The sequence below is a fragment of the Hemiscyllium ocellatum genome, chromosome 5 (assembly GCF_020745735.1).
Source record: "Hemiscyllium ocellatum isolate sHemOce1 chromosome 5, sHemOce1.pat.X.cur, whole genome shotgun sequence".
Classification (NCBI taxonomy): domain Eukaryota; kingdom Metazoa; phylum Chordata; class Chondrichthyes; order Orectolobiformes; family Hemiscylliidae; genus Hemiscyllium; species Hemiscyllium ocellatum.
In genome coordinates, this window is record NC_083405.1 from 17,119,865 (window position 1) to 17,137,850 (window position 17,986).

Consider the following 17,986-nt stretch of genomic DNA (forward strand, 5'->3'; position numbering starts at 1 on the left):
GTAAATGCACATATGAAGCTCCAAAAGCTTTTTAAGGCATCAAGTTGATATACTTAGAGGGGAGGAAAGACAAGAGGGTTTGAATGGCATTCAAACATTAGGTGGATCGAGTGGCCTGTTCCACAGCCATATATCTTATGAAACCACATCTTTAACAGAAACCTCATTGCCGGGTAATAACACATTTCCTTTAATGAAGCCTCTATGCCCTGCCATCACTTGCCCCATCAAAAACACTAAGACATTCACCTAAAACTTAATACCAGACAGCACATCTTACTCGTCTAGAGTGTTCTTCTGTGAAGATCTCATCCTTTCATTCAAAATTACCATTCAAAGTATAATAAAAATGTTCTCTTACAAGATATGTATAGCTTTCACCTTTCAGTCTCTTGACCAAACTATTTTGAATGCTTCAAATTTCATTTTTATTTGAACTCAGCATGTAAACTCCCCAAACACAGGCATCCCCCAAACCTTGCTATTTAATGCAACCTTGCTCGTTCCATCATAGCAACAAAAGGTAACTCCACTTGTGATCAATATCTTGTATCACTCATCATCTACATCCATCTTCCAGACCACAATCTATTTTCCCTGCTCCAAATTCGATTCCCTTGCTAATGAACTCATCCTTCTCCCCGACAACACTCCAAGACTAGAAGTCAAAATTTTCATGACTTGCATGTTATATTTTACTCCAAGATTTGCAGCATGTATCCCTCCCAACTCTGCAACAATGCCTAATTTCACTCCATCTCAACTCAACTAGTGCTCATTCATTATCTCTACCCTGAATATTCCAACAGACTACTGGCTGGTCTCATACTTTCTACCCTTCATAGTCTTGAGGTCACCCAGAAAACTTGCTGTTCACAACCCAATCCCATTCATCAATATTTCTTCTGACAATGACCCAAATTGGTTCCTGCTCAAGCAACATTTTGATTTTAAAATCTCTACCCTTGTTTCCAAATCTCACCAGCTGCTCAACTCTAAGATATCTGTGCCCATCTAATGCTGGTCACTTGAAAATCCCAAACTGAAATCACTTCAACACTGGCATCTATATAGCCTTTTGGTCATAACAGGCTTAAGTTCTGGAAATGCTTCACAATTCCTTGCAGTCTTCAAAGTGTCTCCTTAAAATCAGCTGGTTTGACTAAGATTCCAGTCATATGACCCAATGTGTCTCAGTGGCCTATTTGTTTTATGAGTGTTCCTGTAAGTACCAGGATTTTCATCCAGCAAGGATACAGGAATGACAATATATTTCCAAGTTAGGATGACATGTGACTTAGGTACTTGGAAGAGACTGCACTTCCACACATCAGCCACCCTGGTCACTCTAGGTGGCACGGGTCACAAACTGGGAGATACTGTCGAAGCACTTTTGGTGAGCTGCACAGTACATACTGTAAATTACAGACAGAGTATGACATTGGTGAAAGAAACAAATGTTCAAGGCAAATGGATGCTGCAGTGCCAATCACTCAGACTGGTGTTGGAGTTGCACCAATCCAAGCATGCGAACAGACTTGTTACAACATAAAAGGGGCCCAAATGGCCCAGCAGAGCTTACCGAATGAATACTATGACGGAGTCCCATTCTCCAGCTTTCTTGCTGTATTGTTACACATTATTCAAGTTAGACAGCTATTTCAAAGGGAACAAAAGTTAAAAATCACACAACACCAGATTATAGTCAAACAGGTTTATTTGGAAGCACTAGCTTTCAAAGCACTGCTTCTTCTTCACATTATTGTGAAGCAGGGCCATAAGATACAATTTATACCAAAAGATTACAGTCTCATACAGCTGTAATGATATATTGAACAAACGTAGTAGATTGTTAAGTCTTCCATGTTTTAGAAAGGGTTGGCTGGTTTTGGTTCTTTAATATGTAAATCCCAGAACTTCTTTTAAGTCATATTCTCAAGATACTTTAAGGTTTTATATCAGAAGGTGACATCTCAGCTCAAAGTATTAAAGGTGTGAGGTTAGAGTCTGTCTGTATCCCAGTCTTGAGTTAGACTGGTTCTATTTCCAAAGTGGAATTTACAAGATATGACATGGATTGACCATCTGCAGGTTCTGCATTTTTTGAACAAAATAGAATATATCTGCAAACATAATTCTGTAAATACAAATTCACCCCTGGAAAAAAAAGAGACAGAGCCAGTGCAAGTGTGCATGCACATGAACATGAGTGTGTTTGCGTGTGCACAAGCTTGGTAAAGTGCATGCATGCATGGGGGGGGGGGCGGCAGCGGTGGCACATGTACACATGCGCGTAGTGCAGTGTGACATGAATCCAAGGTCCCATTGAGGCTATCCCCATAGGTAGCGAATTTGGCTATCAGCTTCTGCTCAGCCAATTTGCGTTGTTGCCTGTCCAAAAGTCTGCCTTGGAGGATGGTCACCCGAAGGTCAAGGCCAAATGTCGCTCACCAGTGAAGTGGTCACACTGGTTCGCTTCTCTAGCATCCACCCTAATCATATTAAAATAGCCATTCCCTACTGACAAGCCCTACGCATACAAAGGATCTGTTCAAACAAGGAGGAATGTGACAGACACCTGAGGGTGCTCAAGGATGCCCTCATAAGAACAGGGTACAACGCTCAACTCACCAATTGCCAGTTCTGATGTGCCACAGCAAAAAACCGTAATGACCTCCTCGGGAGAGACGGGTTGCAACTGATAGGAAACCCTTCATTGTCCAGTACTTCCCAGGAGCAAGCACCTCTCCAAGACCTTCCCTACATCTCCACTTCTCACCTTTAAACAACCAAACCTAAAACTGATCACTTGTCATAGCAAACTGCCTGATTTTCAGGACAACGCCGACCACCACACAGTACAACCCTGTCATGACAACCGCCGCAAGACAGAGTGCCGTCACCAATATCATCATTACATATGAAAATGACAAATGGTATGTTAGCCTTCAATGAGAGGATTCAAGTCCAGGAGCAGGGATGCCTTACTGCAATTGTACATGGCTTTGGTGAGACCACCTGGAGTACTGTGTGCAATTTTGCTTTTCTTATGGAGTGAGTGATTATGATTCACCAGACTGATTTGTGGCAAGACTGACATATGAAGAGAGGCTGGATCAGTTAGGACTATATTCACTAGCATTTTGAAAAAATTGAGAGGGGATCTCAGAAGCCTATAAAATTCTAACAGGACTAGACAGGGTCTCACAGGGATGTTGTTCCTGATGAGCAGACAGTCCAGAACCAGGGATCATAGTTTACAGACATGGGACTATTTAGGACCGAGATGAGAAATCTTTCCACCTAGAAAGTGGTGAGCCTGCGGAATTCTGTGGTCGAGGCTAAATCACTGAATGTTAGATATAGCTCTCAGATCTAAAGGGATAAAAGGATATGGAGAGAAAGCAAGAACCAGATACGCAATTAAAGGATCAGCCATGATCATATTAAATGGCAGAGCAAATTCAAAGATCCAAACAGACGACTCCTGTCTCTATTTTCTGAGTCTCAATTTCCAGACAGTGTATCCATACCTTAACTACTCACTATATATAAAAACATTTTTTCTCTCATCACCCTTGCATCTTTTGCACATCACTTTAAATCTATGTCCACCCGTTCTTGTGCCTTTTTTGAGAAGAACAGTTTCTTCCACTATATTGTCTCCATTCAGTTAATATCTCAACCAGGTTCTCTTTGGCCAGGTGTAAATGCATCTTTTGGTCCCAAATTTCTTTTTACTATTCCTTTCCTGTACATCATCTTGTAAAGACTTTGGTACTCCCTTTTATGCTAGCTTCCACTCTTTTTCAAACTCACTGTTTCTCTTGTTAGTTTTTCACCGCTCCCGTGATCAAAGGTTATTATGGAAAATAAAGGCTCATGGATAAGAGGCTGGCCAGCTAATAAAAAAAGTGAAGACAGAAATGGGTAATTTTCTGGTTGGCAAGATGTATCAAGTGGTTAGCCACATTTTCCACCATAAGCAAAATGACACGAATAAAGGTATGGTTGTTAAGTTTGCTGACAATGCAATACTAGAGGACAGAGTACTGTGAAGAGGATATCAGGAGGCTACAAAGGGAAATGGACATGAAAAAAGCTAGCAAGTGATGTATAATGTGTGTAAATACAAAATTGTCTACAAAAGTTAAAAATTAAACAAATTATCAAAATGGTTGGAGATTGCAAAGCTCTAAAGTGCAGAGGGATCTTGGTGCCCAAATGCATGAGCTACATTACAAGTACAGCAAGTATCTAGGACAATTAATGGAATGTCATCAAATCCACTTACAATAAATGAATGTAAAAAAGGGAGGCAATGATTCAGTTCTCTGTACAGTATTGATCTCCTTGATGAAAACACATTACTAGCAGTTCAGAGAAGATTTACCACACTAATACCTGCAATTGATAGGTTGTTGTAGGAAGAAAGGCGAGGCTTGTATCCACTAGAATTTAGAAGTAAAATGAGACTTGATTAAAATCTACAAGATCCTGAGGTGATTGCAGGATGCATATTGAAAGAACACTTCCACCTGTGAGAGAATCTAGTACATAGGGTCAAGGTTTTAAAAAAATCATTCATTTAAGATGAGAATTTTTTCTCAGTCGATCATGAGTTTTTTGCAACTCTGTTCCTCAAAGGGAGTGGTACAGAATTTTAGAATATTCTTCAGGTAATGGTAGATAGGTTCTTGTTAAGCAAGAATGTGAAAGGTTAATGGCACATAGCAGGAATGTGAATTAATCATTTGAGTCATGATCTTCCTGAATGGCAGAACAAACTCAACAGACCTAAAGTAATCACCTCTGCTCCCGTATCTTGCATCTGCACTGCTCTCTTTACCCAGCTTTGGCTCTAATTTATTTGACACTGAAGTTGGCTTTTCCCCTAATTAGGCAAAAGTGAGGACTATGCTGGAGATTAAAGTCAAGAGTACGGTGCTGGAAAAGCACAGCAGGTCAGGCAGTATCCGAGGAGCAGGAGAATCGACGTTTTGGGCAAAAGCCCTTAAATCAGGAATGAGGCTGGGAGGATGGGGGGAGGCGTGGACCTAACAAGGTAGTCACGGAGGGAACGGTCTTTATGGAAAGCAAATAGGGGGTCGGGAGGGAAATATTTCTCTGGTGGAGGAGTCCATTTGTAGGTGGCGGAACTGGCAGAGAATAATGCGATGTATACGGAGGTTGGTGGGATGGAAGGTAAGGACCGGGGGTTCTGCCCTTGTTGTGGTTGGAGGGGTGGGGTTCGAGGGCAGAGATACAGGAAGTGGTTGAGATGCGTTGGAGGGCATCGACCATCATGTAAGAGGGGAAACTGCGGTCTTTAAAGAAAGAGGCCATCTGGTGTGTTCTGTGGTGAAAATGGTCCTCCTGGGAGCAGATGTGGCGGAAGCAGAGGAATTGGGAATAAGGGATAGCATTTTTGCAGTAGTCAGGGTGGGAGGAGGTGTAATCCAGGTAGCTGGGAGTCGGTGGGTTTGTAGAAAACGTCAGTGGTCAGTCACCGTTGATGGAGAGGTCCAGGAAAGGGGAGAGGGGTGTCAAAGATGGTCCAGGTGAATTTAAGTCAGGGTGGAATGCGTTGGTGAAGTTGGTGAACTGTTTAACTCCTCATGAGAGTACAAGGTGACGCCAATGCAGGCATCAATGTAGCAGAGGAAAAGGTGGGGAGTGACGCCGATATAACAGAGCAGTTCAAGGGGCCTGCTTTGCATGTTAGTGTGAAAAGCATCAGACTTGCATTCCTAAAAATTTCACTTAAAGTTGCAAAGACTTTAAGTGAAGCATTGGTTCTCTTAAGAATCAACATTAAAATTAGAGTTAGGTTCTGTAGGGTTTTCCTTAGAAGAGTGAAAAATGAACATGGTAGCTGCACCTCTAAGATGAAATACAGTACTACTTATACCTTAAAAGGCTGAATTCATATACTGGTAAACAATATAATCATTAAAGTAACTTAAAAATGTAAAATTCCATAGTACTATTAAATTACTGCGAGAACTAATGGCAGAATAACCAAGGATCTGGAACTTCCTTTTCAAATTCCGGAGGAATGCAAAGACCCGAGTGTGCAGTCAGCAGTAAAGCAAAGAGCAGACCTAGAGCTATAGATAAGAACAGGAGGAGGATGCAAGGCTGGTACAAAGCAACACTAGGAGACCAAGTCCGTGGATTTTTGATGGTGCATGGGGGAAACGACAACAAGGCAGGGTGAAGCAAGTTGGGAGATGAGGCCAGAAAGTCAGCTCAAGGTAGCCATTATCCACAGCTACAAAAGGAATGTGTCTATGACGGAGGCAGTGCAGTACTGATGCTGATGTCTGAAAGAGGTTCCTTGGTTCATAATCTGCCATTGCTGTACCCAGTCCATTGAGCTTGACACTTCTTTGTCAGTGGTATTTTGCCATTGCCTTCCATTTTCAAGGAGAAGGCAGAGAGGTAGGTCCTAAGTCTATTTCAACCAGAAAAGGAATCAAATCCTTTCCATTAACATTATTCAGAAAGATGATCAAATCAACTAAGTCAGCACTTTCATTAAGAGAAGTACTTAGCAGCGAAAGAAAGAACAAACAGTATTATTGAAATGGAGAAAACTTGCAAAAGGGCGAAATAAAAGGGACTTGGAGGTACTCGTGCACGAAACACAAAACTGACACACAGGTGCAGCAGGTAATCAGAAAGGCTAATGGAATGTTGACCCTTATTTCAAGGGGATTGGAGTGAGAGAGTCAGGAAGTCTTATTGCAATTGTAAAAGTTGGTGGTGAGATCACATCTAGAATACTGAGAGCAGTTTTGGTCCCCTTATTTAAGCAAAGATATCATTCAACTAGAGGCAGTTCAGAGAAGATTCACTCGGATGATCCTTGGTATAGAGGGGATTGTCTTATGAGTCAATGTTCAACAGATTGGAACTCTAATCACTGGAGCTCAAAAGAATGATGGGTAATCTCAATGAAGCTAACAAGATTCTTAAGGGTTTTGACAGGGGAAATGCTAAAAGATGTTTCCCCTCAGGGGAGAGTCTAGGTACAAAGGTCATAGCCTCAGAATAAAGTGGTGCCAATTTAATACTAAGACTAAGATAAGGAGGAATTTCTTCTTGCAGAAAGCTGAAAGTCTTTAGAACTCTTTGTACAGAGAGCTACGGAGGCAGGCAATATGTATATTTAAAGGTGAGACAGATAGACTCTGAAATCAGTAGAGGAATCAAGGATTACAAGGAAAATGCAGGAAAGCAGACATGAGGAATATTGAATCAGCTATGATCCTATCGAATGGTGAAGGCAGCTAGAGGGGCCGAATGGCCCACTGCTGTTCTTATGTCTTAGTCTTAGAAAGGAAGCTGAGGAACTTGAGAGAATACCGAAACCAATTCTATCACACAGGCAATAAGACACAAAATCAGATCATCAAGGAATAACAACATAATCCTGTTACATAGATAAAACTAAAAGGAAAATTTAAGTAGGGATAGGATTATTGAATGATAAAGGAGAAGGTCATAATTTTTCTATGCTTCTACATGACTTATGTTGCTTCAGTTTTTACTGAAGAATGTAAAGAAATATATATTTCACTTGATGACCTTGAAATGAATATAGTTTGGACTGAAAGGATGTATGTATTTGATAAACTAGCAAAACTAAGAGGATAAAGCTCTCTGATGGATCATATATAGCAATACACTCAACCAAACAACAAAGGAGCCAGGACAGCCACCAAATAAAACTCAATGGAAGAGGAAATATTGCCAAACGACGAGTGAACAGCTGATGTTGCTTCATTTGGAAAAAAATATGGACTAATTGATAGGAAAGACATTGGGACTTTACTTAAAAAGTGATAGAAGAACAAGACAACAGAGGAAAATGATGGTCAACATGAATTCAGAAAGACAAAGTCATGCTTACCTAACCTTAAAGAATTATTTGAAGAGGCAATGGAAAGAGTAATTCAGTTGACAGCATATACTTCGATTTTCAAAAGGTTTTTGATAAAGTATGGCAGAATTGGGTATTGTGAAATAAAGGACTGATTATTGATTAGAGAGCATATTAGCTAAGAAGGGCTAGCAAAAGCAGAGAATAGCATAAAAGATAGCTGATCTGATTGAAGCAAGATAGCAAGCAGTGCTCACAGGATCATACTGGGACCATGGTTACTTAGAACTTGAATTAATGTGATGTAAAAAGTAGCAATATTAAAATTTAGATGTTACAAAATTGCGAGGGCAGAGTTAACACTGAGCAAGAATGCATTATTAGAAATCTTAGAAAATGAGTAGTTAAGTGGGAAATGAACCCTAGCTAAATATGAAGTGCTACACTTCGGCAGGAATGAAAAAAACCATCATCTACATCTAAAAAAATTGAATGGTCAAGAAGAGCAAAGGACAACAATGCTAACAAATTATTTGAAGTAGGTCTGCAGATCAGCTAAATAATTAGAAAATGCTAACAAAGCAGAGATTTAATTTCCAAAAATACACATTTGAAATTTAGGGAAGTTAGGTGGTCAAGTGATACTTCGAGAACTGTGCACAATTTTGATACCAATATCATGGGAAAGGAGATTAAGCATAGGAGAAAGTATAAAACTACATTTCCCTGTGCAGACAAGGATTTTTATCAGAACTGAGATACAACAGCCATCAGGAAAGATTGACTGGATTGCAGTGTTTTAAACAAGAAAAGACAGAGGTGACCCGATAGAGATCTTTAAAATTACAAATGGCTTGGTAAGTATGTTTGGAGAACATGGCCCAGATTTTCACATTAAACGTAACCTTGCGAGTATTTTTAAAGATTAATGAGACATCTGCAGTTAAAGCAGATTAGAATTTGCTGTCCGAATTGCCTTAGTCCCCAAAACTTTTCTATACAAGGGCCCAATCAAGAAACTCAGCATTCAGACAGAAGATGGATGTGGTGTTGTAATAAGACCATAAGATCAAGGGGATGTAAGCCATTCAGCCTATTCAGTCTGCCCTTCTACTGAATGAGATCATGGTTGATCTGATAACCCACAACCTTTGATTCCCATGCTGATCAAGAATCTCTCAGCTTTAACTAAACATAACTAATACAACCTCAACAGCCCCCCACCATAGTAAAGAATTCCACAGATTCACAACCCTCAGAAGAAATTCCTCACCTGTGTCTTAAATGTGCAATAAAAATGGAAAGAACTGCGTATGCGGTAAATCAGAGTCAAAAGAAAAAAAATTACTGGAAATTTTCAGCAGATCTGGCAGCATGTGTGGAAAGAAATAGAGTTAACATTTCAGGTCAAGTGACTCTTCCTCAGTTCTGTCTCTTAAATGTGCAACCTGAGAGAATGCCTTCTAGTCCTAGATTCATTCACTAGAAAAAACAACCTTTCTATGTCTACACTGTCAAGTCTCCCAAGAATCTTGCGCAGTTTATTAGTACAGGCCCAATCTACCCAGCATCTCCTCACTAGAGAGTCTTGCTGTACTTGGTATCAGCATAATGAACCTTGCCCCAGACTGTCTTCACAATGCCAGTACATTTTTCCTTAGATAAGGGCCCAAATTGTTCACAGTATTTCAGTTGCAGTCTGATTACTGCCTTGAATACCTCCCTACTTTTATATTCCATTCTCTTTGAAATATATGCCAATGTCAACATTCCATTTGCTTTCCCAGCTGTACTTGAAATGTTAGCTATTTTGTGGTTCATGCAAGACGACTCGGTGGCTGAGTGGTTAGCAGATCCAGGTTTAATTCCACCCTCAGGTGACTGTGTGGGGTTTGCACATTCTCCCCGTGTCTGCATGAGCTTCCTCCAGGTGCTCCAGTTTCCTCCTACAATCCAAAGATGTGCAGGTTAGGAGAATTGGCCAGGCTAAATTGCCCATAGTGTTCAGGATGTGTAGGTTAGTACATTAGTCAGAAGTAAATGTAGAGTAATAGGGTAGGGAAATGGATCTGGGTGGGTTTCGCTTCAGAGGGTTGGCGTGGACATTTTGGGCCTAATAGCCTGTTTCCACACTGTAGGGATTTTATGAGGTCACCCAAATCCCTTTGTTTCGTAGCTTTCTGCAGTCTTTCTCCATTTAATTAATACTTAGCTCCTCCATGCTTCCTGCAAAAGTGCATAACCTCCCATTTTCCTACATTATATTCAATCAAGTGATTGATTCACCAGCAAAATTAAGGACTCATTTTAAAAATTAGTGCAATAGGAGTAGATAAGTTATTAATCTTAACCTAACTGGTATTGAAAATTAACTTCTTTGATTGTGGATCTCATTCTAGATGACGAAAGATTTTCTAAAAAGTGAAAAGAATTTGGAGGAGACTTGTTTGGAGTATAAATAGCCGTACAGATTAGTTAAGCTGAATAGCCTGTGCTGTATGTTCTTTGCAAATCTATAATTATAAGCCAACAGCAAATTTCCTATATTCAACAATCCTGAAGAAATTTAAAGCCAATGTTCAGAGTACAGCTAAAATAATGCAAGTCAATATACACTAAATAAATAGCTGAAAGACCAACGCTCATCTTCAGTGAAGAATTTAGTGTCAGTATTTACTGCGTACCCTTTCATCTGCCTGATGGCTGAAAGGTAAAATTGACTAGTCCTACTGGACCAGAGGCTGTTCTTATTACAAAGAGACAACTAGTGGTGGTTTAACCATAGGGTTATCACACCTTAGGTGGAGGGAGAAGTTGAGAAGTACAGTCCATTACAGTAACCTCAGTGTGGGAACTGAATCTATGCTGTTGAAAAGTGTGGTGCTGGAAAAGCACAGTCGGTCAGGCAGCATCCGAGGAACAGGAGATCGAAACCCGATTCCTGATGAACTTATGCTCGAAACATCGACTCCCCTGTTCCTTTGGATGCTGCCTGACTCGCTGTGCTTTTCCAGCACCACACTTTTTGATCTTCAACATCTGCAGCCCTCATTTTCTCCAAATTGAATCCTTGATGGTGGCATTACTTTGCAACAAAACACCAACCATCCAACCATCTGAACTAACCGATACCAGGGGATTTCTACGAGCTCCAAATTTAATAAACCAAAAAATGAAATCGCACATTTTTAAGTTTCCCATTAAATGGAGCTACATTGATTTACTATTCAGTCAGTTCATTTCACGATAAGTGATGGCAATTTGCATTGAGAATTTGCAAAATGATAGACAATAGAAAGGCAGCTTTGCCATACAGAAGCTGGAATCCCAAGACACTCCTCCACCAAGGAGGTGGAGGGTACACAATAAAGCAATGTATTCTACAAACTTCTAAATACAAACTGTAACCACAAAATAGAACAATATTTTTCATATTTTAAATTTGATATCAGAATTTAACTGAACCATATATTTAGATTTTATTTGAAGAAAAAGAACATTTCACTCTCATTCAGGTGAAATTTGGCATACGTTAATGGAAGCCAGCAATGACTTATTATAGTTAAAAAAAACTTTAATCAATGAATATTAACCCCAATTACTGTACTATTACTATTATTTTTCCAGGAAGGATCAAATGCACACAAGGCTTCCCTGTAATACATTTCAAGAACACTAAATGTGTTCAGAACATTTAATTAACATAGATCTACAGAGTCAACAAGTGTGGTGCTGGAAAAGCACAGGTCAGGCTGCATCAGAGAAGCGGGAAGATTCGACATTTCGGGCATAAGCCTTTCATCAGGAATTTGGGTGGGATAGGGTTGGAGGGGAGGCACTGAAAGATAAAAATACAGTCCAAAAAATGCAACATTAGAAACACTTCACTTCTAACAAGGTGTTAACCTGTGTGCACTATACTTCATAAAATCAGTAAACAGCAAGACTTAGAGCCGGAGAGTCAGAGATTTACAGCATGAAAACGGACCCATTGGTCCATTTCATCCATGCTGACCAGATATCCCACATAAATGTCATCTCATTTTCCAGCATTTGGTAAATATCCCCCCTAAACCTTTCCTATTCATATATCCATCCAGATGCTTTTTAATTGGTGTAATTGTACCAGCCTTCACCACTTCTTCTGGCAGCTCAGTTTCCTTTCAAATCTTTCCCTTCTCATCTTAAACCTATGCCCTCTAGTTTTGATTCCCCCACCCTTTTTACTCTACATGCCCCTCATGATTTTATCAACCTCTTTAATGTCACCTTTCAGCCACAAAAGCTCCAGGAAAAATAGCACTAGCCTTTTCAGCCTCTCTCTATAGCTCAAACCCTCTAACCCTGGCAACATCCTTGTAAACCTTTTCTGAACTCTTTCAAGTTTCACACCATTCTTCCTATAGCAGGGAGACCGGAATTGCACACAGTATTCCAAAAGTGGTCTGACCAATGCCTTTATGGCCGCAACATGACCTCAACTCCAACACTCAAAATGCGTTGACCAATAAAGGAAACCATACCAAACACCTTCTACACTGTTCTATATACTTGTGACTCCACTTTCAAGGAACTATGAACTTGCACTCCAAGGTCTCTTTGTTCAGAAATTTTCTCCAGGACCTTACCATTAAATATATAAGTCATGCCCTGACTTACATTTCCAAAACGCAGGACCTCACATTCACCTAAATTAAATTCTATCTGCCACTCCTCAGCCCACTGGCCCTTCTGATCAATATCCCACTGTACTCTGAAATAATCTTTTTTGCTACTTGCCACACCCCCAATGTTCACATTTATAGAAACAACAAAAAGCAGTAGACCCAGCACTAATCTCTGCGGCAGAATACTGGTCACAGGCCTCCAGTCTGAAAATTGTTACAATTCGTAGCAGTCAGAGTTAAACTACAAGAATGAGCAATATTCAGGTGAAAGGAATGATGGCAAATTCTTAAGGTTATCTGAATCAGATACCAACAAAGGCAAACCAATCTGAGTTCTGAAAGTATCAGCATTCAAATGCAAGACAATCCGTTTTTTGGGGTCAGACCGTTTCTATTGACATGAAATGTGTACAATATTATTAGGTTCAAAGATAGCCATCAAAAAGTTTAAGCAAAAATAAAACAAACAGTCTTTTTATCTAAATGAGGAGGCTATTAATTTAATGTCAGATCCATAATTGCTATAGTGTATTTTTAACACTTTTTACATCCTCAAAAACAGCAAATTCCAGGCGGTTCAACAAATTTCAGTAATAAAACAAGCTTAAGAAATGTTCATCCAATATCAACCCGATTTATTTTTTCGGTTTTATGAAACATTAGGGCCATTCACAGCTGAGAACTTCACAAACCAAGTACAGACAAGAGAAAGTAATCTTCAACTTCTACGAACATTATTCAAAAATATTCAGATTTTCAACTTTTACATAAGAAATAGATCCCTTAGCTCCACTCTAAAAACAATGACAATTGCTAATAGACTCAAGAACCCAATGGGTAACACATTTAACCCCCAAAGTAAAACTAATATTAATTTTGAATATTGATATACAAAAGCCAAAAATGTGTTTGCCCATCCATTTTCTTTGTTATCCCATCAAAATTTCCATATAGAAACACATCAATAACTGCTCAAACTCTTTTGCGAATTAGGCTAATGGCTTAACATGAAAACCTGCCACATTCAATTAGAAGGTTCAGTGATTCAGGGCAGTCTTAAAATGATGGCATTACTAGCTAACCTTCAAGTTATGCCCACACTAACAAAATAACTGATCAGAAAAACAACTAGTTAGACTAAGTCAGCTGCACCTCTCAGTACAAATCTTAAAATCCAGACTGACCTCACCTAACTTGCAAAAATGTTTCAGTTTGTCACAATTCCCTATCTGAAAAGAGACTGACTCCTTGATCCTCATATTGCTTGTAGGACCATGCCATACATGCCTTTCTCACCTCCGAGATGTGTAAACAAAGTCAGCAGTTTCTACAAAAGGTTCCTACATTCAATAGAAAATGATGAATTTAGGGGAGGTCATGTTCCCTTTCTGGAATAAGAACCAAACAGCTCTCGGTTAACCTCTTCTCTTTCCACAGATACTTCCTGACCTGCTCAGTATTTCCAATATCATCATTTTCTTATTTACGATTTTAACAACCACAGTATTCCTTTACCAAAAATTTTCATTATCTTGCTCTTGCCCTACTGTACTTCTCACCTCCATCCCACATTTGAAATCTATGTCTAAGTTTCTACAACAGTAATCACAGGAGACTCCTTACCCTCCATCTTTACAGTTTATTAATCCATCTCATCTCCCTTCAAGTCTCTGTTTAACACCACATTATTCAGAGCCTGTTTACACCTTCTTTAGCTCCCCATTCTCTCAATCCTCTTATTCTCACTTCAAAATTATATTTCTATTTCACCACACTTTGTCTTCCATCATTTTGTCATTTCTCTCACCATTGTCTTACTCCAATTTAGACTTGCTGACTCCAAGTGTCCAATTCTATTTCCCTCCATCACTCAGCTTTATTTGACATCTCCTTTAAATGTTGGTTGCTACACTGTTCATTTTAGTACTGAACCTCAAGTCAAAAATATCCCAGTTTCAATTCGTTCTCTGTGGCCATCTCAAGCCAGCTTTCGGAATTGGCTAGAAAGTCTGACCTGGTGAGGGAAATATATATATATTAAAAAATCAACCTATCAAGCTAGAAGACCGGCTGCAGGGTTGGTACAATCCGTATCCGGTCAGAATCATAGTCAGGCTTGGTGATCGCTGATATCAACCGGAGTCTCCACGGGATCCGTCAGCCACAAATCCCAAAGTTATCCCAGCTCACGAAACCCCTGGCATCCCTCTCGACCACCCGGTCCCCAACAGTCTGATATCCCCTTCCATGTCCTACCTTCCCCCTCTCATGCGCTGAAGTTTCCCATTCTCGTCGACTTTACCCCCGGCCCGTTTCTCAAAACGGTCTCCTTTAATTTCGCGAGTACTTGGGGTTCTGGCACACACTTTCCCCACACCATCGCCCCCAACCCCACCCCCCCCCCCCCCCCCCCTCCCCACCATCACCGGGAGCATCTTCGTCATTCTCTCAGTGCAGCCTCCCCATTGCCTTTTTTTTCCCCCTCCTCACCACCACCACCACTCCTTCCCCACCCCCCTCTCCGTTTCCTCCCAGGTCTTTTCTATTTCCTTGTGCAGCCTTCGATTCCTAAAATTTCCTCCAGCCCGATCCTTCTCGTCCTGCATCTGCCACAATCTGTGTGTGTGTGTGTGTGTGTGTGGGCCCGGTTTCCGGGCCTGGCCCGGCCCATCCCTGTGCTCCCGGAGAGCCCGGGGCTGCAGTCCCTCGTCTCCCACTCACTCACTCACCAGCTCGGAAAAACGCGGCGATATCGGCGTCCCCGGCGGGGTCCTCCGCCCCCTCTGCGGAGCTCATGGCGGCGGCGGCCTCGGTCTGTCCGGTTACAGTCCCTCCGGCGGAGCGGGGAGAGGGGGAGGGGTGATGTCGATCCTTAAATCCTAACTGGCAAGCAGCCGCGCGGAGGGAGCGAGAGCGCGAGCGAGCGCTGCCACCTCTACCAGCTCTCCTCCATCTTGGAGCCGTGACTCACCCGTCCGGAAAAACATCGGCAAATCTCGGCAACTTCCGGAACTCCAGCCGTCCCAAGGTCACTGCTCCTCCAGCAGGACGGAGCCGGCGCGCAGCATCCCAAGCTAAAGGTGCAAACCCAGTGCCGAGGTTGCGCCAGCAGAAACAAGCGTCAACGTGCATGTGAATTGATCCCGATGGCACACATCTAGAAGGGGGCACGGACTTCAGGTGGAAGGGATGCATAGAGGCAGGGGCAGTTAAAATTCACCAGTGTGATACTGTCATGTTTATCATACCGAAGGTATGAGCGCATTCGAGAGAGACCGAAATTCCTCAAATTGGAAAACACAGTAACTAAAGCCACAACTACGCATTGTAAATGTGAACATGCGAACGGTTATACTGCAATAGAAATACCTAATTCACAAATTTGCATATTCAAAACGTATCTAAGAGCTGAACAAATGTCACAAAGCATACTTAGGGAAAAATATGAAAATATACGCAACTTTACGAATTGGATGTTTTCATTGTAAACACGTGCAAATTAATATACATCGACAAGACATAACTAAATATTTCTTACATTCAGAACATTGTACATTTATTATAAATACACAATCCAAACCATTTAAGAGTTGGAGCATTTTATGACATTCAGCTGCACAGTCTATTGGTAGATATAAGAGCAACAGGGCAAACACAATGTGAATGAAATGCATTTACAATGTAGAAATACAATTACGCATTAATACAAATAAATAAAAGAACTGTTCACTAAAGTATAACAAATAAAACTGCTTTTTGTTATTTATAAAAATAATTTGGATGCGAATGTAGTAAGTTTGCAGGTGACCCCCAAAATTAGTGGTGCAGTGGACAGCAAATGAGGTTACCTGAGTAAAAAGGCACTTTGATCAGTTGGGCAGATAAAACAGTAAGTGGCAGATGGAATTTAATCTAAATAGATATGAGGTAGTTTGGAAGGGCAAATCAGAGCAGGACTTATACATTTAATGGTAAGGTCTTGCAGTGCAGGTTCATTGATGCTTGAAAGTGGAGTCCCAGGTAGAGAGGCATTTGGCACGCTTGCCTTTCTTGGTCAGTGTACTGAGTAAAGGAGTTGGGAAATCATGTTGCGACAGTACAGAACATTGGTTAGGCTGGTTTTGGAACACTGCATTCAATTCTGGTCTCCCTGCTATAACAAAGATGTTGTGAAACGTGAAAGGGTTCAGAAAAGGTTTATAAAGGATGTTGCCACGGTTCGAGAGTTTGAGCGACAGGGAGAGGCAAAATAGGTTGGGGCTATTTTCCTTGGCATGTCAGAGGCTGAGGAGTGACCTTACAGAAGTTTATAAAATCTTGAAGGGCATGAGTAGGATGAATTGTCAAGGTCTTTTCCCCAGGGTATGGGAGTCCAAAATTGGAGGACATAGGTTTAAGGTGAAAAGGGAAAGATTTGAAAGGAACTGAGGGGGCTTTTTTTAATGCAGAGATTGGTGCATATATGGAATGACCCGCCAGCAGAAGTGCTGGAGGCTTGTACAATTACAATATTTGAAAGGCATCTGGATAGCAATATGAATAGGAAGGGTTGAGGGATATCACCAAATGCTGGCAAATGAGTCTGAATTAATTTAGGATAAGTGGTCAGCATAGATGAGTTGAAGGATCTGTTTCCGCATCGTACATCTCGGACCCTAAACTGTGGATTCAGAAAATGGTTGAAGGTACTTACTCATTTGACAGCATCAATGAAGAGAAAGCAGCATTAAAGATTTAGTCAAGTGATTCCTTTTCAGAATCTGGATTAACTGGGCTGAGCCAAATGGAGCTTCTTTGTGGTGTGGTGATACTGTCCCTGTCTCTGACCTATGAGACCTGGGGTCAAGTCTCATCTGTTCCAGAAGTATAAACATTTTTGAAGCGATTGTTTAGAAAACATTTGAAGGATGAAACAAATTCATAACTTGTAAAACAGCTCACCAAACAAAATAACCACAAACAATGATGGGTATAAGGATACAAATTAAAAGAAAGGGCTTTCAGAAAAAAAAAGTACATATCCTACCAAGTGGGAAACATGCAAAAGGACCATAAAGCAGCTTATAAGAGCTATTAAAAGGGACTATGAATGGAAACTTCTTTCAAATCAACAAGAAAAAATTTCTATTTACAAAAACGGAAGGTGGGCTATGAGCAATGTTGACCCACTGAAAGTGGGAATATTGTCTCTGAATATAGGGAAATGGCAGATATGTTGAATGGTGATTTTGCCTCAGTAATTACAATACAAAGAGGATAGCTTTAGAGAAGTTGCGAGGAAATTAATTGTGGATCGGCAAAAGGGATTGAATAAAACTAGTGTTAATAAAATATTGGTTATCAGGATATTAATGAAATTAAAGGGTGGCAAATCTCCAGAGGCTATTAATAGTAGTAGCAGAGCACATTGCTGATGCCCTAAATATAGATT

At 40.6% G+C, this 17,986-nt stretch overlaps 1 protein-coding gene across 5 annotated transcripts in view; it reads right to left on the bottom strand.

The window, feature by feature from the left end:
* Window positions 1-15,521, bottom strand: part of LOC132815624 (triple functional domain protein) — a 547,994-nt gene extending 532,473 nt beyond the window's left edge. For all 5 annotated transcript variants that reach the window (XM_060824568.1, XM_060824569.1, XM_060824567.1 and 2 more), the window contains exon 1: window positions 15,285-15,521. In XM_060824568.1, coding sequence (XP_060680551.1) covers window positions 15,285-15,351 — 67 coding nt within the window. In that variant the 5' untranslated portion in view covers window positions 15,352-15,521. The remainder of the gene's footprint in view (window positions 1-15,284) is intronic.
* Between the last annotated feature and the right edge of the window lie 2,465 nt (window positions 15,522-17,986).